General features: G+C 51.7%; 3 protein-coding genes across 14 annotated transcripts in view; 2 read left to right on the top strand and 1 right to left on the bottom strand.

Annotated features, from left to right (window-relative positions):
- The window catches only part of SIK3 (SIK family kinase 3), a 269595-nt gene extending 253119 nt beyond the window's left edge, over positions 1-16476 (top strand). For 10 of the 11 annotated variants that reach the window (XM_032167483.2, XM_032167481.2, XM_032167482.2 and 7 more), the window contains 4 exons: positions 6280-6443; positions 7647-7779; positions 8706-8876; positions 9618-9834. In XM_032167483.2, coding sequence (XP_032023374.1) covers positions 6280-6443; positions 7647-7779; positions 8706-8863 — 455 coding nt within the window. In that variant the 3' untranslated portion in view covers positions 8864-8876; positions 9618-9834. Of the gene's footprint in view, positions 1-6279; positions 6444-7646; positions 7780-8705; positions 8877-9617; positions 9835-16317 lie in introns of those variants that run through there. The other variant, XM_058446635.1, reaches the window with a different exon arrangement.
- A 748-nt stretch (positions 16477-17224) lies between these two features.
- On the top strand, positions 17225-19160 carry APOA1 (apolipoprotein A1). Of its 2 annotated transcripts, none has more exons than XM_032761630.2 (4): positions 17225-17306; positions 17504-17566; positions 17754-17910; positions 18500-19160. In XM_032761630.2, exons 2-4 carry the CDS (start codon positions 17524-17526, stop codon positions 19101-19103), a joined length of 804 nt encoding a protein of 267 aa, XP_032617521.1. In that variant the 5' UTR covers positions 17225-17306; positions 17504-17523; the 3' UTR covers positions 19104-19160. The 2 variants fall into 2 exon arrangements, with proteins under 2 accessions (XP_032617521.1, XP_058302623.1); XM_058446640.1 differs by having other exon boundaries at positions 17289-17352.
- Positions 19161-21836: 2676 nt separating this feature from the next.
- APOC3 (apolipoprotein C3) lies at positions 21837-24861 on the bottom strand. The gene is made up of 4 exons (XM_032167476.2): positions 24828-24861; positions 24143-24210; positions 23884-24007; positions 21837-22143 (listed from the first exon to the last, which is right to left on the bottom strand). Exons 2-4 carry the CDS (start codon positions 24195-24197, stop codon positions 22023-22025), a joined length of 300 nt encoding a protein of 99 aa, XP_032023367.1. The 5' UTR covers positions 24198-24210; positions 24828-24861; the 3' UTR covers positions 21837-22022.
- Positions 24862-27332: the final 2471 nt, after the last annotated feature.

Below are 27332 nucleotides of genomic sequence, written 5' to 3'. Positions count from 1 at the left end.
GTGTACTTTCAATACTTCCTGAAATGTTTTCTTCAAAAATTATTTTCTCTAGTTTACCTTCCTTCCTGTGTGACTTCTATGTATAGAAAGTCTGGAGAGCATAATTCCCCATTGTCCCCTGATTATCAGAGGACCCCTTCTTCGGCAGGCATGCTAGTCTGTTGAGTACCCACTGTTGGTGCAAGTGCTGTGGGCGCACCAGAGGAGGGAGAAATTACTTCAATCCAAGGAACAAGGTAGGTTTCCAGCAATAAGTAGCTTGTGGGTTGGGTCCTGGTGGATGAAGAAGGTTTGCCATTTGGATCTAGAGGAGAAGCAAGAGAAAAGAACAATGGGTGAGACTGTCTCAAGGAATTTTCCAAGGACAGCAGCAGGCTTGGCTGGTTTGAAGTACAGCATACATGAAGGCATTAGTAGAAGCTAAGGACAGAGGTTTTTTAAAATGCATCGTCTAGATTCAGCTGTACCATGAAAAAAACTCAAGTTTTTTTTTTTTTTTTTTTTTTTTGGCAGAGTCTCACACTGTCACCCATGCTGGAGTGCAGTGGCACGATCTCGGCTCACTGCAACCTCCCCCTCCTGGGTTCAAGCGATTCTCCTGCCTCAGCCTCCTAAGTAGCTAGGATTACAGGCGTGCACTACCACACCCGGCTAATTTTTTTTGTAGAGACGGGGTTTCACCATGTTGGCCAGGCTGGTCTTAAAGTCCTGACTTCAAGTGATTGAACCACCTCGGCCTCACAAAGTGCTGGGATTACAGGCATGAGTCACCATGCCTGGCTTTCAAGTTTCTTTTAAAAACTTCAGAGCTTACATTTTTACTTTACCGAAAGAATCATCAGATAATTTGCTGTTCACGTCTGTCACGAAAGGCTTATAATGCTGTGCCCCCACCACTCTGCAGGCAAGTGGGGGAGCTCACTCTTCTCAACCTTTTTGGCCAGGAAGGAATGCCTGCTGTTTCTTTTAATGGTCCCTCCATCTCAACTGTATTGCACAAGACTCTACTGTAGGTGCTGTGAGAATGCAGAGATGAAAGGATAAAGAACCTGTCCTCAGGGAGCTTCTACTGTACTAGGGGATGTAAAACAAGCTCATAAACAGCTTGCTATGAAGTGCTAGGTACTGAGTGCTACAAGAAGTATCACTAAGAAGAGCAGAGCTAGTGTGATGTTCTTAGCATTTCTTAAGGGTAGATGAACAGGATTGTTGGTGTTATTTAGTTACTTTTTGAGTCAGGGTCTTGCTCTGTCACCTAGGCTAGAGTGCAGTGGTGCAACCACGGTTCACTGCAGCCTCGACCTCCTGGGCTCAAGCAATCCTCCCACCTCAACCTCCAGAGCAACTGGGACTACAGGCGCGTGCCACTACACCCAGCTAATTTTGTTTGCCTTTGGTATAGATAGGGTCTTGCTATGTTGCCGGGGCTGATCTTGAACCCCTGGGCTCAAACAATCCTCGCTTCTTGGCCTCCCAAGATGCTGGGATTACAGGCACGAGCCACCACACCCAGCCATGTTGGTATTAGTAAAGGAAAATTAGATGCCATCATATCAGTGTCCATGGTTACCTATTTCCTTGATGGCGATTTGCCACCAGCCAGTATGAGGCCAGGCGCTGTGAGAGCACTGAGCAGGCAGCATGCCAAAGGTTTCTTTCCCATTTGTAGAAGTGTCAGGATTTCACATGCCCCATGCTGTCTGTAATCTCCCTGCCTGCCACCCTAGAAGGAAAAATAAGGTTTGTCTTTCTTCTGTAGTGGTACACACACTTGATCTTTTTGACTTTGCAAATAAATACAGCAGCATAACCAGTCTACACCGTGAGATTACCAACTGGAACTCACAAAGAAAACCACATCCTCTTCTCTGAGCTCAGTCAGCCTCAGCATTATTACTCAGGCCTCATAGAGCAGTAAAATGCTGACAGAGTGGGAGGGGTTACCCCAGAACCTTTAAGGGGAGTATGCAGGCACGTCATTGCTCCCATTTTCTCTCAAAACCCAGTAAGTGAGTAAGGACGAGTCAACATTGACAGATTCAATAGAGAATTGTGCAAGTTGCTTCAAAGTTCCCCGGGAAGGTGGGTGGTGTGCATTGTGTCCGTTTGTGCATTTTTCCCCTTGGGTGATCGGACGATCATCCCACCTCTGCACTCTCTTAGCTTTAGTTTGATAAATATTCAAGCATGTAGCTCTTGGGAACCGTCTTTCCTCCATGACTTTGGTAGCTGCTGAATTGGCATAAAGGGTTGCCAAAGATTTGATCCTAAATCTCATGTTCCTTGGGCAGTGGGTTAGTCTGTTTATACCCCCCAAAATGGTCGATAGGGTCTCATTTATAGAGTGTCACAAAGGACTTCTAGACTCAGGGTCAGCATTCTTACCAAAAATCAGACTTGACTTATTTGGTCTTTTACAGTTGATTAAAGACTCTTTCACATGTGTTGTCTTTTTGAGCCCCCAAACAACCCTCATTTTTCAGATCAGGAACCTTGAGGAGAAGCTGAAAGATTTGCCAACACTTTGCTGGTGAGGGAGCTGGGTCCTGACTTCAAGTTTTCTGATCCCCTGGTCATGTATTTTTTCCTTTACGCCTCCTTGCCCACTCTGCACCCTCCAAGCACAGCTGCCAAATGAAAGATGCTAGCCCTTCCAGGTCTTTGACCTACTGATGATACTGAAACTTGAGCAGACAGAGCCATGGAGTATCCCCTGACTCCTATTAATACTCTTTTTCATCTGGCTTTTAACTGACATTTGTCTGTCCTGAATCAGAGGCTTCTCCTGGAAATTAAAGTTTCCCCGAGTCATTTGTTCATTTACATATGGGTAAATTGTCCCTCGTAATTCTGCAAGCAGGGTTCTGTGATTAAATCAATTTCCTTGTTTGTTTTTGTCAGCTGACTCACTATGCCCTTATGCACTCAGAAATAACATCTCTAAACTGAATATAAATCATGCCAGACTTTATTGAGCCTTTACAGTGTAGTAACCTCTATGAAGCACTCCACACCCATGGAGTCAGTCCTGTTGTACAGATAACTAAGACCCAGCAAAGCAAGATAACTTGCCCGAGCTCCTGCTCCTCAGGAAGCAGCGAAGCGAGGATTCACGGCCAACTCTTCCTGACCCCAGAGCTTGTGCTCATGACCCTGGTGCTCAACTCCAGCTTGGCTAAGGGGTGAGCTCTGGGCTGGGAGTCAGGAAGGCCCCCACATGATTTGTCAGGTGGTTGCTTGCTCTGTCTTGGTGCCTATAGGCATCAGACCTGAAGGCGGGGAAGACCACAGACAAGGCAGAACCCAAAGGAGGGTGGGTGTTTTGGTTTGCAGAGGCCCCATTCTCAGGGATAAAAACAAGTTCTGAGAGAGGGAAGGAAAAGAGCCTTAAAAGACACAGCAAACAAACCAAAACACTGAGGCCTCCAGAAGAGGCAGGAAGGCTCCAACCAGGACTATATACATTTTGTTAGCTTTGCCGTTTCCTCATGGTTAGTAATGATGTTTTAAAAATCTTTAAACAGGAGAGCACTCATGTTTGTCCTTGCGGAGAGCAAAGAGGTGCAACTGATGAGATTTGCATCCAACTATATAATCAGGCTTAGAGGAAAAAAGCACCCCAAGGAATTGAGTGGATGATGTTAGTTATCAAAGAAGACAACATAGGTTTTTGAAAAAGTAAGAGGCGGCTGCTCGCATTGCTTCTTGGCAAAGCAGACAGAATCACCATTTCCTCACTCCCACGCAACCATGTTGCACCACTTCCTGCCAGTGGTTTTTGGTTGGCCCTGGTGCCAACATGCGAGCAGTGCCCACTGAGAGGAATTGGGCAGAGTGGGTAGGACGGGCAGGCTAATCCCCACAGAGCAAGTCCTGGTGTAGGTTTTCTTTTACCTTCTCTCTGCTGGCTTTTAGCTTTCTGTAGCAAGACAGTTGGCTTCTGGCTGTTCCTTTTACCTGTTTGCTCAGAGAACTTTCAAAAGATTTCTCACTTGCCATCACCTTTGGTAGTTGGGAAGCTCCCTCCTCTAATTTTTCTCCAGAATGTCTTGCATTACTCCCCTCCCTTTCCATCCTGCCTCTGCCCCTAAGTCCAAGCCTAACCTTAATCATTATAGAAAACCATTTAAATACAGAGACCTGAAATCCTTTACCCAACATTCAAGAAGTATGCTTTACTGTCATTATTCAAATAGATCATTGGAATGGCACAGTTAGCATTACAGCTGTGTTTGCTATTAAGAGTTTTTTTTTTAAACTTAGTCCCACCAAGAGTCAGTTCATCCAAGATAAGCTCAGTAGTTTCCAAGAAGCTTTAACTCAGAAAACCAACCAAGCAAACACAACTTATTTTCAAGTCCCAGGCTTTTAAAGACTGAAGACAAAAGTGCTACCAGGAGGATCCTGTCAACATAGGTGTGGCTCTGACAGTCTTCTTGACTATCCTTGATCAAGAAGAAATACTCATTCCTCTTTCTCTCCACTTCTAGTCCATAGAGTTGTATGCTCTGACAGGATAGTCATATTAAGAGAGCATTTATTTTTATTATTCTTTTTTGAGACAGAGTCTCACTCTGTTGCCCAGGCTGGAGTGCAGTGGCATGGCCTTGGCTCACTGCAATCTCTGTCTTCTGAGTTCAAGCAATTCTCCTGCCTTAGCCTCCTGAGTAGCTGGGACTACAGGTGCACGCCACCACACCCGGCTAATTTTTGTGTTTTTAGTAGAGGCGGAGTTTCGCCATGTTGGCCAGGCTGGTCTCGAACTCCTCACCTCAGGTGATCCACCCGCCCCGGCCTCCCAAAGTGCTGGGATTACACGCGTCCAGCCTAAAGAGCATTTACTGACATCAGTGGAAGAGATCATAATACTGGGTATAGGACAATATTCTAGAACACTGAAGCTTCACAGACATACATGAGGTATAGTTCTTGCCTGCAAAGAATTTATAGTCTAATGTGAATGATTAAGTACATAATTGAACATGGTACCCAGGATAATGTTAGAGCAATCAGAGACAAAGTCTTTTGAAGTTTAAAGGAAGAGATGATCTATTTCTGTTTGAAAGGAAAAGTTTAATAAAGACAATAGCATTTGATATGGACATAGAATGATGAGTTGCTTTGGATTGGCAGGAATGAAGGCAGAAGAATCAGTTATTTGCAGATAGAAGGAACAGTGAGGGCAAATGCATAGAATTGTGCATAGATGGGGAACAGTTAAGTGGTCCCATTTGACTAGAGCTTAGAATGTATGGAGAGGGGAATATGAGGCACTGATTGGAAGATAGCCCGGGGCAGTGTTGTAAAACGAAAGTGAATGGACTACAGAATGGTTGGTCTTTGTAGGGTAGTAGTAGGGGGTTGGTTATGAGGCTAGCGTAATAATCCAGGCAAGAGGTAATCAGGTTTCCACGAGATTGGCAACAAAGGGACTGAAGTGACCAGCATTGCAGAGGTAGATTCAGCACCAGGAGTGAGGAATCAATAGTGGCCCCAAGAGCTTATGCCTGGAAGATTTGGAAAATGAGGCATCAAAACGACAATGTCTGAAGGAGTAGCAGGTTATGGGGGAAGTTGATGGGTTTGGAATTGGACATGGTAAGTGTTACATGCTAGTTAGATATCCAGGGAAAGATGCCTAGTAAGTAGCTGGAAGTATGGATCTGGGGCTTAAAGGAGCACTTCAGTAATTCTTTACATAAAGGCAGTACAGCCATGAAAACAGATGATGTTGCCAAAGTAAGTGTGGGGAGGGAAGATCTAGGACAAAAATGTGGAGAGCACTTGCTTAGGAAGGTGGAGGGCCATTGAAGGAGTCAGAAGCAGCAGTTAGAGAAGTAGAAAGAGGAGAGGAGCAGCGTGGTACACTGAGGTCACCGGGGAAGGAGAGAGGACGCAGCCAGCCACAGAACAAATGCATCCTCTAGGGCTAGAGGGTCCTGAAAGCTCCAAGAGTAATTCTCATGTGCATTTAGGTTTGGGAATAGATCACTGTTAATTCAACAGAGAAATGAAAGAAGAGAAGGTTCAGTGGGGTCCAGCCATGCCCTGTTAACGTGGAATTTTTTCCCTAAGGGTGTGGTCCCCTCCCCTACAGCTCATCTTTTGGAGGGCTGGTCCAGGCTCCTCTAAGCCATAACACTGGCTGAGGATTAGCGGTTAGTGTACATGATCTCCTCAGCCTTGCATGTTGTCCCTTGCAAGACATTGCTTGGATGGGAGTTTCCAGTGCTGGGAGAAGTTCCGCCCCACTGACTCTATTCTGCTGTGTCTCCTCAGAGCCTGTCATAGGGAACTGCATGGATAGAAGTTCCCCAGGACAAGCAGTGGAGCTGCCGGATCACAATGGGCTCGGGTACCCAGCACGCCCCTCCGTCCATGAGCACCACAGGCCCCGGGCCCTCCAGAGACACCACACGATCCAGAACAGCGACGATGCTTATGTATGTTGGTCCCTCCTGCTGCGCAGAGGTGGATCCTCCCCATCCCGGCCTTGAAAGAGTATAATGATGTGGGGTAGCCTCTCCTGGCCGCTCTCCTCAGTCAGCATCCAGCCTTTCTGGAAACTGTGGGGAGCATTTCTTTTTTTTTTTTTTTGAGACTCTGCCTCAAAAAAAATAAATAAAATTCAGTTCCTCAGTCACACTTTATTTTTTATTACTTTTTTTTTTTTTTTTTTTTTTTGGAGACGGAGTCTCGCTCTGTCTCGGCTCACTGCAAGCTCCGCCTCCCGGGTTCACGCCATTCTCCTGCCTCAGCCTCTCTGAGTAGCTGGGACTACAGGCGCCCGCCACCACGCCCGGCTAATTTTTTGTATTTTTAGTAGAGACGGGGTTTCACCGTGGTCTTGATCTCCTGACCTCGTGATCCGCCCGCCTCGGCCTCCCAAAGTGCTGGGATTACAAGCGTGAGCCACCGTGCCCAGCCTATTACTATTATTATTTTTTTGAGACAGAGTCTTGCTCTGTCGCCCAGGCTGGAGTGCAGTGGCGCAATCTCGGCTCACTGCAAGCTCCGCCTCCCGGGTTCAAGCCATTCTCCTGCCTCAACCTCCCGAGTAGCTGGGACTACAGGCGTCTGCCACCACGCCCAGCTTATTTTTTGTATTTTTAGTAGAGACGGGGTTTCACCGTGTTAGCCAGGATGGTCTCGATCTCCTGACCTTGTGATCTGCCCGCCTCGGCCTCCCAAAGTGCTGGGATTACAGGTGTGAGCCACCGCGCCTGGCCCAGTCACACTTTAAGTGCTCAGTAGCCACTTGTGGCTACTGGTTACCATATTGGACAGGACAGAGAACATTTCCATCACTGCAGAGTGTGACTGGACGGTGCTGTCCTAAGACAAAGTCCCAGTGGAGATGGGGATAGGTCAGAAACCTGGTTTTAGAAGGCCATGTAGGTGTCAGGATGTCACCACCAGCTGAGATTTGCCGACCCTCAGCCCCTGCACTGGGGAAAGCCAAGCAGCTTCCCGCACTCGCTGTGGAGCGCCCCCTTTGGGTGGTGCTGTAGAGGAAGGAAGCTGAAGTGGGGCCCGAGGCTGGGTTTTGCCTGGGCTCCTTCAGAAGGACCAGCTGTCTCTAGGGGTTGCCTGAGGGTGGTGCATTGTCTGGTTTGCTTATTTCTTCTCTTAACTGTTTTCTGCAGGTACAGCTGGATAACTTGCCAGGAATGAGTCTCGTGGCTGGGAAAGCACTTAGCTCTGCCCGGATGTCAGATGCAGTTCTCAGTCAGTCTTCGCTCATGGGCAGCCAGCAGTTTCAGGATGGGGAAAATGAGGGTGAGGAGCCTTATGCATGGGGCACTCCAGAGAAGTTCCTGGAGGGTCCTCCCTCCATCTTCCGTGACCGCTCCTCTCTTCCGTAGGAAGAGCTCATGGGGAGGTAGAGCCACAGCATCCCACAGGTTCTGGACACAGCCCCTTTCCCCACCGGTCTTCCCTGAGTGCGGGTGTGTAAAGGAGGTGTGGCTTCTGGCCAGATGGCACAGGGCTCTCCTATTCCTGTCTCTCATCTCTGTGATGATATGCCTTCAATCACTTTTTCCTGTTCTGCTTAGAGGGCATCAGGTCCTAATGGCACATTTCTACCTCTCCTTGGAGCCAGTCCAGGGAGGGTGTCATAACAAATAATAAGCATAAGCCTTGGGCGGGGCAGGCCTGCCATCAGTCCCAAGGCTGTCCTTTTCAGGCTCTGCAGGCGAGGCACTTGGCTTTCTGGACCCCGAGATCCTCATCTGTAAAGTGGCAAAAACGATAGAGCCTTTATGCTACATTGTGCCCTGAGGGCTGGCTGGCTTAGTGAGTATCAAGTGCTTAGCACAATGTCTGGAACACAGACAGTGCCCAGGAATGGGTGCCTGCAGGCAGTAAAGTTATTCTCCCTTTCACCCTTTAAGAGGTGATCCTTTCTGAAGGAGTCCTCTCTATCTTCTCTCACACTACAGTAGTTGATCTTACCTAAGGATGGGAAAGGGTAAAGGGAAAGGGAAAAAAACGGAACAGGCAGAGGAGAATACAGGAAGAATCTTGGCCCCTGCCCATCGTCACTCAACACCTTGAGGGCCTGCTGTGAGCTAGAATTCAGGGCTGGGAGTCAGGCTGTGGGATGCTCAGACAGGTTGCCTTCGATTCCTCCTCTGTCTCCCCCTTGCTCTCCTAGCCCCCCAGTTCCCTGCCAACCTCATACATTCTTTTTGGTCTTGCAGAATGTGGGGCAAGCCTGGGAGGTCATGAGCACCCAGACCTGAGTGATGGCAGCCAGCATTTAAACTCCTCTTGCTATCCATCTACGTGTATTACAGACATTCTGCTCAGCTACAAGCACCCTGAAGTCTCCTTCAGCATGGAGCAGGCAGGCGTGTAACAAGAAACAGAGAGTGAGTGTCACCCTGGCCAGGGCCAAACCAGCCCTGTGGCCCAGTGCCCGCTCCTGATCCCATCAGGAGCTTCAGCCCATGTGTTGTGGTGGCCAGTGCAGTCGACAGTACCACGCCTCCCCTCATGGCCTTCACAGTTTCTTGCTTTTCATTAACGACCTTGCTAGTTTTAGGGTGCGAGGTAGGGGTGGGGGTGTGCAGAAGAAATGCTAAACACAGTCTCTTGGTTCGGTTATGGGAATAAGACACAAGACCCGCCGTGTGTTATAGGTGCTCTAGCCTTCATAGAGATGGCTCCAGAGGATGGAGGTGACCTCTGGCCAGCGTAATGAGGAAAGGAGGAAGTCCTTAAACTCAGTCCTAAAAGACAAAACCTGGCAGGAAAATATGTCCAGCCATATTTTTTAAGGCCATACAGAAGCAAGTGGCAGGATATTCCAGACTAGGGAAATGTGTGATGAGAGGCCCGCGGTAGAAAGAATGGGGAAATTGGCTTGTTTGGTGGGAGTAATGCAAAGAGTACACAGCAGGCACCATTGGTTGTATATGGAAAATCCTTGACAGAAGAGGCCTGATGAGAGGGAAGCCACTTGGCAAATCCACATCAGAGCCTCAGTATGGCAAGCTACCCGAACACCTGAGGGAAAGTAAACCCGCTGCATTTTTTAAAAAGGTTTTAAATGGAATATTTGAGTCTTTCTCTTTTCAAACTAATTCTCCTCTGTGTCTGCTTTATTCCAGGTTTTGTGTACAGCTTGGGAATGAAAAGGTTGATTGTAAACCCACAGTATCTAGCAGCGTTGCGCCAAATTGCCCTTGTGTTTCTCTCCACCCAAAATATCACAGCTGCTTTCCTCACATTTGGTTCATCTGTGTGCTGTTCTTTTGGGTTCGGAGAGGGTTTTGCCATGTTTGCTTGTATGACCAAGTCACCAAGGAAATAAACAGGAAGGAAATCCATGTTCTCCATCTTTTGTGAAAGTATATTTGAATTGGTGGTGTTTTGTTTTGTTTTTGGTATGTTTTCTTCCGGAGGTGATTTACGTCTTTTTCTTCCTTTCTTTTTTTTCTTTCGTTCCTTTTTTGAAACAGGAGAGCAAAGCAGTTAGAGTTCAGAGGCCAGGGGCCTCAGGGCCACTCCCTCCCTAGTCTTCATCAGCAGAGCACCCTGCATCCCCCTGCATTGCTCTTCTGTGAAAGCAAATACTAAAGGATGCCATCCTCTGGAATCCTAATGGCAGGCAAAGGGAGAGAGGAAGGGTGATGGCTTCTGGCACTTAGAAAACAAAAAGAACAAAAAAAGAGAAACCCCCAAGCCTGGAACCCAGAGAGGTCTTTACTGCTGGGATCCACAGAAAACATGTCTGTCCCAGCCAGGATCATATGAAGAGTTTGGCACGGAGGCTGAGAATGACCTGGCATAGATGGTTTGCCAGTTAGAATGTCTCAATTTGAGCCTTTGCTTTTGGTGGATAACTCAGCTCCCCTCTTGTAACCTGGAAAGTTGGTTGCCTTTATCATCCTGCTGGTTTTATCCATGGACTGAACACCCAACAGCAGTGCACTATGCTTTCTGTGGCATCTTTCATTCTCATTTTATATTATGCTATAAAAAGGATTGTTTCTCCATATATATATTATATATGTGTGTATATATATATAATATATATATTATATATGTGTGTATATATATTATATATATATTTTATATATATATATATATAAAATATATATATATATATGCTCTCCCCTTTCAGCCTCTTTGTCACAGGGAAGAAGTGTAGGAGGTTGCCTTGGGCCCTGCCTCTCTCCTAACCTCCTCTTCCCCACTGGGCACCCTCAGCCCCTATATTTTAATTCTTGATCATGTAGAAATTGTTTTTGGTAAATGTTGATATTATTGTTATTATCATTATTAATAAATAAAGAGAAAAGGAATTTTTGTTTAAATGAGAAATGTTTAACCAGATTCTGTTCTATTTGAATTGTGACTTGCACCTTTTGTTCAAAGTATTTCCTTTAGGCATTGTAATTGTGAACAGCTCTTACTTGTGCCAGTGACAGATGCAGTGGTCTCCTTTCCCCAGTTGAAGCAGTGCATACGCAATAGCCATTGTTTGTGTTATCTTTATTTCTCTTCATTGTTAGAAACCAAAGTCTTCTCTGCTGGCTGGGGCTGAGAGAGGGTCTGGGTTATCTCCTTCTGATCTTCAAAACAAGAGAGAGACCTTGAATACACTGACTCTCCACCCTTTTTTTTTCTGGGAAAGGAGAGCAAGAGGTCCCGAGTCCCCTCCTAGTCTTTCATCCTGAATTTGCACAGAGGAAAGCGGGTGCCCGGCATGGCCATCCTGATGTTGCTGGCGGGATCCCCATGCACCTTGTCCTTCTCCACTGATACTGGCAGCTCAGCTCCTGGACCCAATATCCCTTGAGTGGAATTCTGCATTGCAAGAGCCCTTCCTGGGAGCTGTCCCATGTTTCCATGGTCCCCAGTCTCCCCTCCACTTGGTGGGGTCACCAACTACTCACCAGAAGGGGGCTTACCAAGAAAGCCCTAAAAGCTGTTGACTTATCTGCGCTTGTTCCAACTCTTATGCCCCCAACCTGCCCTACCACCACCACGCGCTCAGCCTGATCTGTTTACATGGTACTGTATGTATGGGAGAGCAGACTGCACCCTCCAGCAACACCAGATGAAAGCCAGTGAGCCTACTAACCGTGCCATCTTGCAAACTACACTTTAAAAAAAACTCATTGCTTTGTATTGTAGTAACCAATATGCGCAGTATATGTTGAATGTATATGAACATACTTTCCTATTTCTGTTCTTTGAAAATGTCAGAAATATTTTTTTCTTTCTCATTTTATGTTGAACTAAAAAGGATTAAAAAAAAAAATCTCCAGACTCAAGTTGCTAAGACCTTTTGTCCTGCCTTTTGTCCTTCCTTTCGTGAGGCACTTACTTACAACTTGGTTACTTAGTTGGACAGCAGGAACTTGTGTAGATAGGAGCCTGATTGTGTTCCTAGGCTGATAGATGATTTGCCTGTGGTTCGGAGTCTAGTTGGAAGAAGCCTCAGGTAGGTGGGAGCTGGAGCAGTGGAGGCTGGAGAGGTCTCCCAGGCTAAGGGTGGGGCTTTGAGTGATTCATGATCTCATCTCACCTTTATGAAACTCACATTCACTAGAAGCCTGAACTCTGCTTCACACTCTGTCCCTGGGCACCCAGCTCGGACTCTGCCCTGTCAGAAGGGAGCATTTGAATTTGCTGGGCCAGGTGAAAAACAGCTTCCTTGAAAGGGCACTTTTGAAGAGTACAGGGAAGGATCCTTTAAAAGTGGACACAGGCTGGACCCTTCATGACGTGACCCCCACTGGCCGAGTGAAAGGATAGCCAAATAAGTATTTGGAAAGAGGGAGGGGCCTGGCATGGCTCACGCCTGTAAATCCAGCACTTCTGGAGGCCGAGGCGGGTGGATCATCTGAGTTCAGGAGTTGAGAGACCAGCCTGGCCAATGTGGCGAAACCCCGTCTCTACTAAAAATACAAAAATTAGCCAGGTGTGGTGGGTGCCTGTAGTCCCTGCTACTCAGGAGGCTGAGGCAGGAGAATGGCTTGAACCCAGGAGGCAGAGATTGCTGCAGCAAGCCAAGATTGCACCACTGCACTCCAGCCTGGGTGACAGCGGGTTACTGCATCTCAAACAAAACAAAACAAAAAAGGCGGAGCGGGGGTGGAATTTTCCTATAGTTTTCTCCTTTATCCACACCTGAACTCCAAAGGCCCGGATAGAGTTTCCAGCAAGTTTCCAGGCACAACTAAGAGACAGGTGGTTGAAGGTCTTCTATGAAGAAAGCTTACTGAAGCTGGAAACACCATCTGAGTTCACAGAAGGAAGAATGAGAGGAGGGAATTTAGAAAGCCTTCCAAGCTGGGCATGGTAGCATGCGCCTGTAATCCCAGCTGCTCAGGAGGCTGAGGCAGGAGAATTATGTAAGCCCAGGAGTTCGAGTCCAGCCTGGGCAGCATAGCAAGACCCCCACCTCTACAAAAAATAACCAGGCTTGGTGGCACATGCCTGTAGTCCCAGCTGCTCAGGAGGCTGAGGCTGAAGGGTCATGTGAGCCCAGGAGTTTGAGGCTGCAGTGAGCCATGATCGCACCACTGCACTCCTGCAAAGAGAAAAGAAAGATTTCAAGTCCATGGGGGCGGCTAGACAGTTGCTGCAGGACCATTTAGTTTAGAGAAGAAAAGAGCCTTCTCAAGAAGGGTCTTCTAAAACTCCTCTGAGTCTGTATACGCTCTCATGCAAGACTAGGTGAGTCTCTAGAACCAAACAGTGATAATACCCAGATGCCTTCCAGCAAATTGTAGCACCTGTTGCAATAGGTGCCACTCCCTCCTAAAATCAGCCAGGGTGCCTTTGGACCAGAGGTAGGGTGAGCTTTTGTAGGAAGCAGGGCGCTGGCTCCTGGATACAGACTGGAGAGCTTAGCTCCAGAAAACAGGAGCCGTGTTGACAGAAAACTGCGCTCTACACAGTTTTCTTTCTGACTTTGTGCCAGCCCCCACCCCACACCAACTGCAAAGGTCAAGAATTCAGAGGGCTACTGTGCTTCCCTCCTACTGATCAAAGATGAGCTCTGTCCTGGCCTCAGTCTTTTCTAAGCAGGAGGGCAGGAGAGAATCTTGCATAGTTGGCTGCAGTGCCCCACCCAAGGGTCTAACTTGGGGCTTTATCACAACAGCTGCAGCAAAATTGCCAAATAGGAAATACTGCGGGTGGGGGTCCTGTCTCCCCTGCTCAGTCACCACCTCCCCTCCCTATCTCTCATTCTGGCTCACACCACGTGCTCCCAGAAGAAACGTTCTGAGCAGGGGCTGGTATGAGACTGCCTCCCCTCCCAGGACCCACTCCTCCCTATGACCGGGCTGGTGACCCTCCCTTTAGGGTGCCAGTGCCATTCACTGAGCAGATGTTTGGCAGGTGTCTGTTATGTGCCAGACCTAGCAGGGCACAGAGTCCTCCCGATACAGACGGACCAGTATGTTCGGACATAAATTGTGAAAGGAGCTGCTAATCTTTCTGTGCAAAATCCACTCTTGCAGTCGCTGCCAACACTCCCACACGTCAGGGCATCCAGGGCCAGGACTTGGTAACCCTGTTCAGGAGCAGTCGTTCTGGAGACTCCCAAGATGAGGGAAAGAAATGGGGGGAAACAGGGGCCTGCATTGTGGGCCCCGCAGCCACTAAACAGTCCAACCCACGGCCACTGAGCGCCTTGAACAATGCCTGGCTGGACCCTGAGTCTGAGTGTGTCATCAACCCAGTTTGTTGTTGTTGTTGTTGTTGTTAGGAATTTTTCCATCAGCTCTGTCCAGAAAGACTTTCTTCCTTTCCACAATATTAATAAAGGGGACTTGGACTAGTTTAAGCCAAATACCTTGCAATAAAATGGAGTAGCCACGCTGGTGAATAAGTATATTTAGAAAAGGAAACTGCCTGCTTGGTAAGATGCTCTTCAACAACACCCCCTATCCTGATGCCTCGCAGTCCCCAAGCCAGGAAACTGAGAAGTCCCTGATCAGACTGTGAAGGCTGCAGGCTCCGCAAGGGTGCAAGGCCACCCTCAAAGAACTAGAAGCCAGGCCTCCCGATTCCCACCCCTGCCAGCACTAAATAGTAACCGCTGAAGGATGCAGGGCAGCTGTGAGCTGCAGTTTTCCCACAGGCAAAAATCACAAGGGTAAAATCTGGCCTCCAGCCTTATAGGGACATTCTAAGTTGTGAAAGTGCTTTGGCCACTAAAGAACTGTGCAAATGTTAAATACTAGGTTTAGCCATAACAATCATTTTAGTAACAAACCAAAGAGAAGGGTGAAACACTGGCAAGTATCTTGGAGTCCAACCAGTAAGCTTCTGAGATTCCCTCATGTGCTGACTGGGACAAACTCTACCCCCCAAAAGAAAAGACACTCTCTTGGCCCGAGACACCTGTGAGCTGTCCCAGCAGGGGACCAGCCACCTTCCCACTTTCTAAAGCTACAGACAGCTGGGATGGCTAAGTAGGCAGCCCAGGCTGATGGCTCACCAAGGCCACCTCTCTGTCTACACAGTCCCACAGACATCTGGGGCCACTTCAGTCCTAAAAAAGATGTCCCATATCTCAGCAACTGCAAGTCAAGGTCAAGCAGAGAAATGTGGGATTGCTGCCTTCATGCCTGCTGCAGAAGCTGAGGTCTCAGATCTGATAAAGCAAGTGTAGTGGGAATAAGGGAATACATTACCAGAAACTGGGATTCGAGAAAACAGAATAGTTACTGTTTACCAAGTGCTAGGTACCTTTCTAACAGTTTTGCATATATGTTCAAATTTCATCTTAAAATGATACAAATATATTATCTTACAGTTATGGAGGACAGAAGTCCAAAATGGGTCACACTGGGCTAAAATCATGGTGGCAGCAGAGCTGTACTCCTTCTGGAGGCTGCAGGGAAAAATCCTTTGCCTTCTCCAGCTTCTAGGGAAGGGTTGCCCATGTCCTTCAGCTCGTGGCCCCCTTCCAGCAGTCACGTGAGTCTGACCTCTGCTGCCATCCTCACATCTCCTTCTCTGACTCTGAGGCCACTGCCTCCCTCTTGTATAATTAAGGACCCCTGTGATGACAATGGGCCCACCTGGAGAATCCAGGCCAACTACCCCATCTCCAGGTCCTTAATCACACTAGCAAAATCTTTTTTTGCCATGGAAGGTAGCAAAGCCACAGGTTCCAGGGATGAGGATGTGGACATCTTTGGGGAGCGTTATTCTGCTTGCCACACAGTAACCCCTGCCATAACTCAGGGCGATGGCATATTCTATCATTATCTTCAATCAGAAACTGATGTGTGGGGAGGTGATGTATCATAACTCATCCAGGGTCAGGCAGCTGGATTTGAACCTGCCTGACCCTTAGATTTGAGGTCTTCTGGCTCCAGAATCTTCTCTGAAGTGAAAGGCATGAGGCTGACCACTCCCTGATCTGGTAAACAGAGATGTCAGGCTGGTTTCTAGTGTTAGGGAGTTTCCTGGGGTGATGGTACAGGGTATATTTCTGCCCTGCATCCCAAGTCCAGAGACTGGGTTCTAGGTCCAGCCTTGCTTCTAACTCCCTGAGAGATGACAGCCTTTGGGCAAAGTCCCTCCATGCTCTTCAGTCTCTTCATCTGTGAGATGGTGGCATGGGGAGAGGCTGGAGTGATCTCACAGTGCCTCTCAGCCTGCATCACAGGCTGTAGGACTCAGGTCCTATCAATAACCTGCTGGGGGAGGTCTGGGCCTTCCAGGAGAAACCTGACAAGATGGTGCTGCAAACACCAACGGACACACAGCACTTTACATTCACAGGCTGTCTCAGGAGCCTCCAACAACCCTGACCATTCTTGCCCCATTTTGCAGATAGAAAACCGAGGCTCAGAGAGATTACATAACTTGCCCACGATCTTCCTCCAGCAAGATGGAGGCCAAGTGAAATGAGAAAGCAGGTCTCCTGCCACTTCCTTTGCCCAAAGGTCTTCTCCCCACACCAGGGCTTCCCAAGGGCTGAGATCCAGTTGCACCTGTGCGTGATCAAATGTAAGTGTGAACAATGCAAAGGGCGACGTCTTCAATCTAAGGGGCTTCAATTCTGTAATGTAATTCTGAGATTATGCCCTTTTTTCGTTAAAGTCTTTCCTTTTTGAAGTGATGGTCACTGTAGATGGTGAGGGTTTTTTGGAGGCGGACAATATCTCTTTACATGACAAAACTAAAAGTTGGCAGCTCCGAATTGGTCTCTAGAGTGTTTTGAAATGCAAGAGGTCTCCGAAACCTCAGTCTGGGAGCCACGGAGCGCTCTCCCCTCTCCGCAGGTTTACCAGTTTGGGAGGCTTGGAGAGAGGCCTGGAGGACCTGCTGGGGACTAAAGAAGTGCACTGGTGGGAGGATGGGGCCGGGGAAGGGGGAGAGGAGTGAAGTAGTCTCCCTGGAATGCTGGGTGGTGGGGGAGGAGGTCTCCTTGGTGGAGGAGTCCCAGCGTCCCTCCCCTCCCCTCCTCTGCCAACACAATGGACAATGGCAACCACCCACACACTCCCATGGAGCGGAAGGGGATGAGTGCAGGGAACCCCGACCCCACCCCGGGGACCTGCAAGCCTGCAGACACTCCCCTCCCGCCCCCACTGAACCCTTGACCCCTGCCCTGCAGCCCCCGCAGCTTGCTGTTTGCCCACTCTATTTGCCCAGCCCCAGGGACAGAGCTGATCCTTGAACTCTTAAGTTCCACATTGCCAGGACCAGTGAGCAGCAACAGGGCCGGGGCTGGGCTTATCTGCCTCCCAGCCCAGCCCCTGGCTGGAGACATAAATAGGCCCTGCAAGAGCTGGCTGCTTAGAGACTGTGAGAAGGAGGTGAGTCCTGCTGCCTGCCCCGGTGACCCTGGCTCCCCAGCTCGAGGTTCAGGCCGTGCCCCAGCCCGGTCCTCTGGGTACCTGAGGTCTTCTCCCGCTCTGTGCCCTTTTCCTCACCTGGCTGCAATGAGTGGGGGAGCACGTGGCTTCTGCATGCTAGAGGCCCCCCAGTCAGCCAGGCCCTTCTTCTCCTCCAGGTCCCCCACGGCCCTTCAGGATGAAAGCTGTGGTGCTGACCTTGGCCGTGCTCTTCCTGACGGGTAGGTGTCCCCCGGCCTAGGGAGCCAACCATCGGGGGGCTTTCTCCCTAAACCCCTGTGGTCCACCCTCCTGGGCAGAGGCAGCAGGTTTCTCACTGGCCCCCTCTCCCCCACCTCCAAGCTTGGCCTTTCTGCTCAGATCTCAGCCCACAGCTGGCCTGATCTGGGTCTCCCCTCCCACCTTCAGGGAGCCAGGCTCGGCATTTCTGGCAGCAAGATGAACCCCCCCAGAGCCCCTGGGATCGAGTGAAGGACCTGGCCACTGTGTACGTGGATGCACTCAAAGACAGCGGCAGAGACTATGTGTCCCAGTTTGAAGGCTCCGCCTTGGGAAAACAGCTAAAGTAAGGACCCGGCCTGGGGTTGAGGGCAGGGGCAGGGGGCAGAGGCCTGTGGGAAGATGTTGAAGCTAGACTGGCCAAGTCCTCACCTAATATCTGATGAGCTGGGCCCCACAGATGGTCTGGATGGAGAAACCGGAATGGGATCCCCAGGCAGGGTCACAGCCCATGCCCCCTGCAAAGGACAGACCAGGGCTGCCCGATCCATGGTCACAGTGCCACATTGTGCCTGCAAGTGTGGCAGGCCCCTTTCCCTTCTTCGCCACCTCCTGTGCTCCTGCCCAGCAAGACTGTGGACTGTCTTCGGAGAGGAGAATGCGCTGGAGGCATAGAAGCGAGGTCCTTCAAGGGCCCACTTTGGAGACCAACGTAACTGGGCACCAGTCCCAGCTCTGTCTCCTTCTTAGCTCCTCTCTGTGCCTCGGTCCAGCTGCACAACGGGGCATGGCCTGGCGGGGCAGGGGTGTTGGTTGAGAGTGTACTGGAAACGCTAGGCCACTGCACCTCCGCGGACAGGTGTCGCCCAGGGCTCACCCCCGGTAGGCTGGGGCGCTGGGAGGCCAGCCCTCAACCCTTCTGTCTCACCCTCCAGCCTAAAGCTCCTTGACAACTGGGACAGCATGACCTCCACCTTCAGCAAGCTGCGCGAACAGCTCGGCCCTGTGACCCAGGAGTTCTGGGATAACCTGGAAAAGGAGACAGAGGGCCTGAGGCAGGAGATGAGCAAGGATCTGGAGGAGGTGAAGGCCAAGGTGCAGCCCTACCTGGACGACTTCCAGAAGAAGTGGCAGGAGGAGATGGAGCTCTACCGCCAGAAGGTGGAGCCGCTGCGCGCAGAGCTCCAAGAGGGCGCGCGCCAGAAGCTGCACGAGCTGCACGAGAAGCTGAGCCCACTGGGCGAGGAGATGCGCGACCGCGCGCGCGCCCACGTGGACGCGCTGCGCACGCATCTGGCCCCCTACAGCGATGAGCTGCGCCAGCGCTTGGCCGCGCGCCTTGAGGCTCTCAAGGAGGACGGCGGCGCCAGCCTGGCCGAGTACCACTCCAAGGCCACCGAGCATCTGAGCACGCTCAGCGAGAAGGCCAAGCCCGCGCTCGAGGACCTCCGCCAGGGCCTGCTGCCGGTGCTGGAGAGCTTCAAGGTCAGTTTCCTGAGCGCGCTCGAGGAGTACGCTAAGAAGCTCAACACCCAGTGAGGCGCCCGCCGCCGCCCCCCTTCCCGGTGCTCAGAATAAACGTTTCCAAAGTGGGAAGCAGCTTCTTTCTTTTGGGAGAATAGAGGGGGGGTGCGGGGACCTCCGGGGGAGCCCGGGTGGGGCCTTTGGCCCTGGAGCAGGGACTTCCTGCCGGATCTCAACCACTCCGTGCCCAGACTGGGCGTCTTAGGACCAAGATCGACGTTGGAGGACCTGCTGGACGCCTGGCTGCTTAGGAGTGAGGGAGTAGAGTCTGCCTTAGCAAGGCTCAAGTAGGAAGGAAGTCACAGCGGACCAGGCAAAGCCACAGACAGTCCAAGGCCAAGTGCCCTGAAAGGGGCTCAAACAAGGCCTGCAGCCCTGTCTGAGGCGGGCCAGGAAACAGCGTTGCTTTAGGTGGGAGCAGTGGGTTCCGCGTCCCCAGAGGTGTTCCCGTATAGAGCCTTCTCCAGCCCAGCCGCTGTCAGCGGGGCGGGACGGAGCGGGGCGGCCTCAGGGAGCCACTGGGATTGGGGTTTGGTCCCGGGTGCAAGTGAAGCGCTTGGAGTTTGCGCCTGTCCTCCTTTATTAATTCAAAAACCTCTCAAACAGACACTTCCCTTTTCTTCTCACAAGGCCAGTATCCCCCTCCCACTACTCCCATCCCACCCAGAAACAGCCGCGGCTTCCTCAGGCACAGCAGTGGAAGCCAGTCCTCCACACCCTGCGGCTCCATGCCATGCCACCCCCTCTTTCTGCCAGCCCTGGCAGAAGCTGGCCTGAGTCAGAAAACTCACCACCACCTCTTGCAGGTACATTTTTATTTCCAAGATGCTCTCGTATATGTGCTCTCACTGCATCCTCCCTTCCCCACATCCCGTCTAGATTGCCATCAGAGGCAGAGCATGGATGAGGACACTGAAGCCTGCACCTGTGACGTCACTTGCCCAGTGAACAGCAGGATGGGCTAGGCAGCGCTTTTTAGACTCTGCACCCCTGGCCATCCATGATTATTGAAAAGAGTGTGCAGGTCGGGTGCCGTGGTTCAAGCCTGTAATCCCAGCACTTTGGGAGGCTGAGGCGGGGGTATCACTTCAGGCCAGAAGTTTGAGACCAGCCTGGCCAATATGGTGAAACCCTGTCTCTACTAAATATACAAAAAAATCAGCTGGGCATGGTGGCTTGCACCCGTAATCCCAGCCACTAGGAAGGCTGAGGCAGGAGAATCGCTTGAACCTGGGAGGCAGAGGTCACAGTGAGCTGAAATCATGCCACTGCACTCCAGCCTGGGCGATGGAGCAAGACTCCAGCTAAAAAAAAAAAAAAAAAAAAAGAGTGTGCGGCCTGGCACTCAAGTTCACATGGGTGTGCAGGCATGCCTGCGTATTCTCACATGACCTCCCTGCTCACGGTCCCTCCTTGCACTCATGTCTGAATGTCCCCACGTGCATGCACATGGCTTCACAGATCTGGACAGTGCCTTCCCTACCCTCTCTCTGCAGGGCCTTTTGCCCCCTCATGCAGGCCCCTGGATAATAGGCCCCATCCCCATGTCCCCATCTCCAGTGTATCTTAGCTACCCTAGGTAAAGAAGTGGGCTTTTTAGTTCCTAACCTTCTAGAGCTACAACAGCAGTCATCCAGCCAGGTCTGGGTGGGAACATTTTCCAGATATGGGTGCTGAGATCTCTCAGCCCAGAGAGAAGCCCTGGGGAATTTCCAGAGAGAAAGCAGTCTCCAAGTGGGGCTGGATGTACTGATGCCACTGAGATCTGTAAAGGAGTCCCTAACACCTGACATAGGAGTGACAAGACTGTTTTCTGCACCAACTGAGCAGAATACACGCAGCTGACCTGGGCTCAAGGTCTGGCCCTGCCACGTGCTGGCTCTGTGATGCTGGCCAAGTGCCTTTGCCTCTCTGGGCCACAGTTTTTTCATCTGAAGAGTGGAGCCCTACTCAAGCCATCTGCAGCTTTCGGGCTCTCTGACCTGACATCTTTCGGGTGGTGGTGACACAAAGGAAGCAGCCTCTATTGGGGAGACCTTGTGCTCCTTTTTGGTCCCAGGACACTGCCCCCCGCCACTCCAGTCCGGGTCCCAAGGGCCCAGTCAGCTCAACTGTAATGATGACAACATTGATCCGGCATCTTTACGTGCAGGTGCTGTGCCAAACGGTTCGAACGCTCTCTCATTTCAATCTCACGGCAAACCTACGGTGGAGGGGGTACGGTTGTATCCACTTTACGTGTAAGAAACTGAGGCTGATTTCAAGTGGTGGAGCCAAGACTAGCACCTCGTTGCATCTTACTCCAACCTCTAGCCCATCCGGCCTCCTCCCTTCATGTGTGCCTAAGAGGGCTAGGTGGCCTGGGTAGGGGAGGTCAGCCCCACAGTTTTGAGTAAACACACACGGTCTCAACTCTGATGACAACTTAAGTGCCAGGCATAGTGGATGGCATAGGGCACACACTCAAGTCATGTTGTGCAGCACCTAACAGTTTGTCAAAGTATCAGCAAACTTATTGTCCTGTTTGACCTTCCGCACAAACCTGTCAAGGAAGGCAGGGTACGGAGGGTGATTCCTACCTTAGAGATGAAGAAACTGAGGCCCAGAGACTGCCCAGCTGCCGGAAGGTGTATAGAGCGCTGGCCTCCAGGCCCGCCTGACCTGGAGTCTGTCCAGTGCCCACCCACAGAACAGCCTCGGCCCTTTCCCATGCCCAGACACAGATGGCACACTTGCGACGGCCCACTAATAGCAGCTTCTTGTCCAGCTTTATTGGGAGGACAGCATGCCTGGAGGGGGGCCAGGCATGAGGTGGGGTAGGAAGGCACTGAGAATACTGTCCCTTTTAAGCAACCTACAGGGGCAGCCCCGGAGGCTGCAGGACCCAAGGAGCTGGCAGGATGGATAGGCAGGTGGACTTGGGGTATTGAGGTCTCAGGTAGCCTCGGCTGGAGTTGGTCTGGCCTCAGGGTTCGAATCCCAGAACCCAGAGAACTTGTCCTTAACGGTGCTCCAGTAGTCTTTCAGGGAACTGAAGCCATCGGTCACCCAGCCCCTAAATCAGTAAGGGGAAGCAACAGAGCAGGGCATGAGAAGTCCTCTGTAGGCAACCATGGGACCCACACCCATGTGGCTCTCCCCACCACCCTCTCAACTTCACTGGACGACAGCCCTGAGACCTCAGGCAGGAATCCCCCACAGCTGCCACCGTGGGAGAGGAGATATCCTTGCGGGAATCCCAGCACAAGTCAAACCCTGCCGTCTCCAGGTCACCCCAGATGTTTATGCCCCTGGGCCTGAGGCAAAAAGTGACAGGGTGGGGAGATGTGAAAGGTCAAGGCTGTCATTGTTTTCTGTGCAAACAGCACCCCCTGGAGTTGTACAACCTGGTGGCTCTGAGCAGGGTAGGACAGAGGGTGGCAGCCTCTCATTTGGAAAGTCATTGGAGGATTGATTAGTTGTGTGATCTGGGGCAGGTCACCTAATCGCTCTGAGCCTCAATTTTCTCATCTGCAAAGTGAGAAAATAACACCTACCCCAAAGCCGGTTCTGAGGACTAAGAATGTTTATGAACACCTCTGCTATGCTGGCCAATGCCAGTCAGGGTGAGGTGGGGAAGGGAGTGGGGGAGAGGAGAGGACTGATGGGCAGGGGCAGGATGGGAGAGGAAGGACACACTTCTGCTCACACTGGCCCCAGGTCTTAGAAAAAAGCAGAAGCGCTCACAGGCTATAATTGGGTCAGGTGGGGCCTCCCAAGGCAAACCCCTAGCCCAAGGGTCCCCAACCCCCAAGTCATAGATAGGTGCTGGTCCATGGACTGTTAGGAGTCGGGCTGCACAGCACGAAGTGAGTGGTGGGTGAGTGAGCAATACCGCCTGAGCCCCGCCTCCTGTCAGATCAGGCAGCCTTAGATTCTCATAGGAGTGTGAACCCTATTGTGAACTGCACATGCCAGGGATCTAGGTGGAGGGCTCCTTATGATAATCTAATGCCTGATGATCTGAGGTGGAACAGTTTCATCCCAAAACCATCCCTGCTGGCCCATGGAAAAATTGTCTACCACAAAACTGGTCCCTGGTGCCAAAAAGGCTGAGGACCACTGCTCTAGCCAGACCTTCAGAAAAGGAAAATGGGGCCGGGCGCAGTGGCTCATGCCTGTAATCCCAGCACTTTGGGAGGCCGAGGCAGGCGGATCACTGAGGTCAGGAGTTCAAGACCAACCTGGCCAACATGGTGAAACCCCGTCTCTGCTAAAAATACAAAAATTAGCTGGGTGTGGTGGTGCGTGCCTGTAATCCCAGGTACTTGGGAGGCTGAGGCAGGAAAATGGCTTGAACCTGGGAGGCGGAGGTTGCAGTGAGCTGAGATCGCACCACTGCACTCCAGCCTGGGTGACAGAGAGAGACTCCATTAAAAAAAAAAAAAAAAAGAAAGAAAGAGAAAGAAAAAGAAAGAAAGAACAGAAAGAAAGAAAAAGAAAAAGAAAGAAAGAGAAAGAAAGAAAAAGAAAGAAAGAAAGGAAGGAAAGGAAAATGGAAATGAGGGCTAAAATGGCCCACCCTAGGACTGCTCTGGGGAGAAAGGAGGGACCCAGGAGGAATGCCGTCTCAAGTCTGTCATCTCTCCAGCAGCAGCCTGACAAAGGCCCTGTGAGGAAAGAGGAGGCCAAAGAGGCACAGGCCCAGGGGAGGCTGGAGCACCTCCATTCCATTGTTGGGATCTCACCAGGGCAGGGGCGGGTGGGAATGGAGGGAGCTGGCAGGGGGGATGGGGAGGGAGGCCAGCGGGTGTACCTGGCCTGCTGGGCCATCTGGGACTCTTGCACGCTGGTCAGTGCATCCTTGGCAGTCTTGGTGGCGTGCTTCATGTAGCCCTGCATGAAGCTGAGAAGGGAGGCATCCTCGGCCTCTGAAGCTCCTGAGGAAACAGCAGGGCTGAGTGGGGCGGATCGGCCTCTGGAAAGGCCCTGGGCTCCTGCTTGACCACCCATTGGGACTGGGATCCCCAAGTCGCCTCCACCCTGCCCCCAGCCCAGTCCCACCAAGTGCTTACGGGCAGAGGCCAGGAGCGCCAGGAGGGCAGCAACAAGGAGTACCCGGGGCTGCATGGCGCCTCTATTCCTGCAAGGAAGTGTCCTGTGAGGTCCGCATGCCTCTGGACGCCTCCCTGGGGAGGTGGCATGGCCCCTATGGTAGAACCTTAGCTGGGTCTGCCAGAAGGAGTAGGAGCCTGCTCCCTGCTAATACGGGCTCTCAGAAGGGGGACTGGTGAGGGGCGAGGAACTGAGGCCCAAAGGGAGGTGGGTGGGATGGAGCAGAAAACCCACCAGACTGAACATCAAGGCACCTGCGGTCTGGACTGATCTCTGTCCAGTCCTGCCAACATGCTGTGTGACTTTGGGTGATTTCGGGCCCTCTCCAGGCCTCAGTTTCCCTGTCTGGGGTAGGACTGGGCTGTCTAAGGATTCCTCCAGCCCTAAGCCTGCAGAATGAGGGGGAAACCTGCACTGGAGCCACTTCCAGCCCCACCCCCTATGTAGCTTTGGGCAAGTGACACCCCTCCTGGGCCTCCATTTTCTTCAGGTTACGATGAGGGGTTGGGGGCACCCGTCCAGCTCTGAGGCTTCCTTAGCTCTAGCAAGTGCTTCTCCAGGCTTGTTGGCTGGGCTGGGCAGGGAGCTCCTCTTGCCCCTCTTCATCCTCCTCCCCTCCTCTTTCCCCTCCCCAGAGGGCATTACCTGGAGCAGCTGCCTCTAGGGATGAACTGAGCAGACAGGCAGGAGGTTTCTGACCTGTTTTATATTGTCTCCAGGGCAGCAGGCACTGAGGACCCAGGGCGCCGGGCAAAGGTCACCTGCTGACCAGTGGAGACCAGGGCCTGAGGCAGGGTGGCCAGATGCAGCAAGCTGGCGGGAGGGTTGGGAAATCCCTAGGAGACTGAGTCCACGCTGCTGTCCCGCCAGCCCTGCAGCCCAGATGAGCTCAGGAACTGGGGGTGGGCCTGGGGAGCCCTCATTCCTTCCTAGCTGACTGGCTCCCCAGGGAGAGGCTGGTGAGAAGGGAAACGGCTTGGACATAGGCCAGGGGCCTCGGGCCCATCTCAGCCCTTCACACTGGAATTTCAGGCCCCTCCCTCCACCAGCCCCAAGCCCTGCACATAGCCTGGAGGAGAGGGGTGAGGGGCTTCTTCAGACTTGAGAGCAAGTAGGGGGGTTGGGCTGGGGGGTGTTTGGAGTAAAGGCACAGAAGACCAGGCACCAGTGGCTCCGGCAAGGCCTGGTGACAGGGCTGAGCTCTCACAGCCCCTCCCAGCACCTCCATCTCTGGGTTTCAATCCAGGCAGGCGAGCGCTGCTCACCTAGCAGCCCCCCACCCGTCCCCACCCCTGTGTGCCCCACCACCACCTCCCCTTGAGTGCAGGGCAGGGGTTGGTGGAGAAGGGCCAAGGCCGCTCAGAGCCCGAGGCCTTTGTCCCTGCCTCTACCAGGCTCCCTATTTTGCACTCTGGACCCACTGATAACATCCCCTGGGGGAGGAGCTGGTCTCATGGCTGGGGCGCTCCGCAACCCCCACCAGGATTGATTCTCTCGTTCACCTTCCTGGGTTCCTCAGTGGGGTTGGGGGAAGAGCAGCCCTCACTGCCCCCTGGCTGTGGGAGCAACTGGGAGGATCAAGGTCTGGTGAGGAGAGGGCACAGAGGAGTTCTGTGGGGGCGTCGGTGGTTCAGGAGGGGCCGCTGACCCTTCTCGGGGCTGAGATGTCCCCTGGGCCCACAGTGAAGCCGCAGCAGGGATGGGAGCCGCAGCAGGATGAGGGAGCCTGCCTTCCAGATGCTAAGACCTTGGAGCTAGGACATCTTAGGCTTAAAGGATGCCTTTGGCACTTAATAGAACCCAGGCCACAGAGATAACATCCCAGAGCCTCAATTTTCTGAGGATAAAAATGGGGTTAGAATACTGATTTCCCAGAGTGGTGCTGAAAAGAAAATGAGATAGAGAAGTACAAAGCAGCAGGTCCACGGATGGACTCACACCTCCCTCTCCCTCCCAACGCTGTGCCCTTCCCAGACAGCAGAGTCTGCAGGCAGAAGGAGACTCTAACATAAAAAATAGAGCTCTGGCAGCAAGCTGTCCTCTCAGAAGTAACTAACACCACAGTATGAAATCAGAGGCCTGAGAAAGTGGCCCGGCTCTGCCCTCAGAATTCTTTATCGGTAGGTGAGACTTGGAATTCCTCTAATAGAGATTCATTCCTGGCTGGGCACAGTGGCTCATGCCTGTAATCCCAGCACTTTGGGAGGTTGGGATGGGTGGATACCTGAGGCCAGGTGTTCGAGACCAGCCTGTACAACATGGCGAAACGCAGTCTCTACTAAGAATACAAAAAATTAGCCGAGCATGGTGACACACGCCTGTAGTCCCAGCTACTCAGGAGGCTGAGGCATGAGAATTGCTTGAACCCCGGAGGTGGAAGTTGCAGTGAGCAGAAATCGTGCCATTGCACTCCAGTGACAGAGTTAGACTTGGTCTAAAAAAGAGAGGCAGAGAGATTCATTCCTTTGACTTAAGACTTTGTTTTCTGTTAAAATGTAAATAGAATCCTGTGAAGTAGACATTAACTCCATTTTATAGGTTAGAAACCTAAGGCTCTCAGGGCTCCAAGTGCACAGCCCATTAGTAGTAAGGCTAGGAACCTTAATCCAGGTCTTCACACACACCAGGCAAATACCAGACGGCTTAGAGCACTGAGACCCCTCTAGAGGCATCAGTCACGTGCCCAGAACAAATCTGTCTCAAGTCACCTGCAGACTTTGGTGGTGGGGTAAAAGGTGAAGAAGTGATCACTGGAGGATTTGGTATTGGGGATGCCCTTTCCTCTTCTGCTGCGGCCTGCTGCATAGCCCCAGAGGCAAAGGCACAGTGGGGACCCAGATCCACGCGGGGGCAGGCAACAAGGTCCATGGGCCCAGGCATGCTAGAATGGGCTGGCAGGGTCCCGTGGCCCCAGATCCTCCAAGCCTTTCTATCTGTGCAGAGGGTCTGGAGGAGCCTGGCCTCTCTGTCTGCGTGGCAACGGACCCAGGGAGGTCAGGACGTGTGGGCAGAGAGACCTGGCAGGGTGCTGAGCTAGATGCAGCACACCTCCAGGAAGCCTGGCGCCTTGTCTCCTTCCAAGGGCTTGGTACCTGTGAATACCTGTGGCCCCTCACCAGCAGTCCAGCCTGCACCTCAGCAGGGGCTCTC

This window comes from Hylobates moloch, unplaced genomic scaffold (assembly GCF_009828535.3).
Source record: "Hylobates moloch isolate HMO894 unplaced genomic scaffold, HMol_V3 SCAFFOLD_11, whole genome shotgun sequence".
In the NCBI taxonomy this organism is placed as follows: domain Eukaryota; kingdom Metazoa; phylum Chordata; class Mammalia; order Primates; family Hylobatidae; genus Hylobates; species Hylobates moloch.
Note: the sequence above shows the minus strand (reverse complement) of the source record. Positions and strands in the feature narration are given on the sequence as shown.

Coding starts and splice junctions, on each gene's coding strand:
- APOA1 (XM_032761630.2), top strand. CDS start 17,524: ATGAAAGCTGTGGTGCTGACCTTGGCCGTGCTCTTCCTGACGG. Junction 17,567..17,753: donor GGCCGTGCTCTTCCTGACGG/GTAGGTGTCCCC, acceptor TCCCACCTTCAG/GGAGCCAGGCTCGGCATTTC. Junction 17,911..18,499: donor GCCTTGGGAAAACAGCTAAA/GTAAGGACCCGG, acceptor CTCACCCTCCAG/CCTAAAGCTCCTTGACAACT.
- APOC3 (XM_032167476.2), bottom strand. CDS start 24,197: ATGCAGCCCCGGGTACTCCTTGTTGCTGCCCTCCTGGCGCTCCTGGCC. Junction 24,008..24,142: donor GGCGCTCCTGGCCTCTGCCC/GTAAGCACTTGG, acceptor CTGTTTCCTCAG/GAGCTTCAGAGGCCGAGGAT. Junction 22,144..23,883: donor CAGATGGCCCAGCAGGCCAG/GTACACCCGCTG, acceptor TTACTGATTTAG/GGGCTGGGTGACCGATGGCT.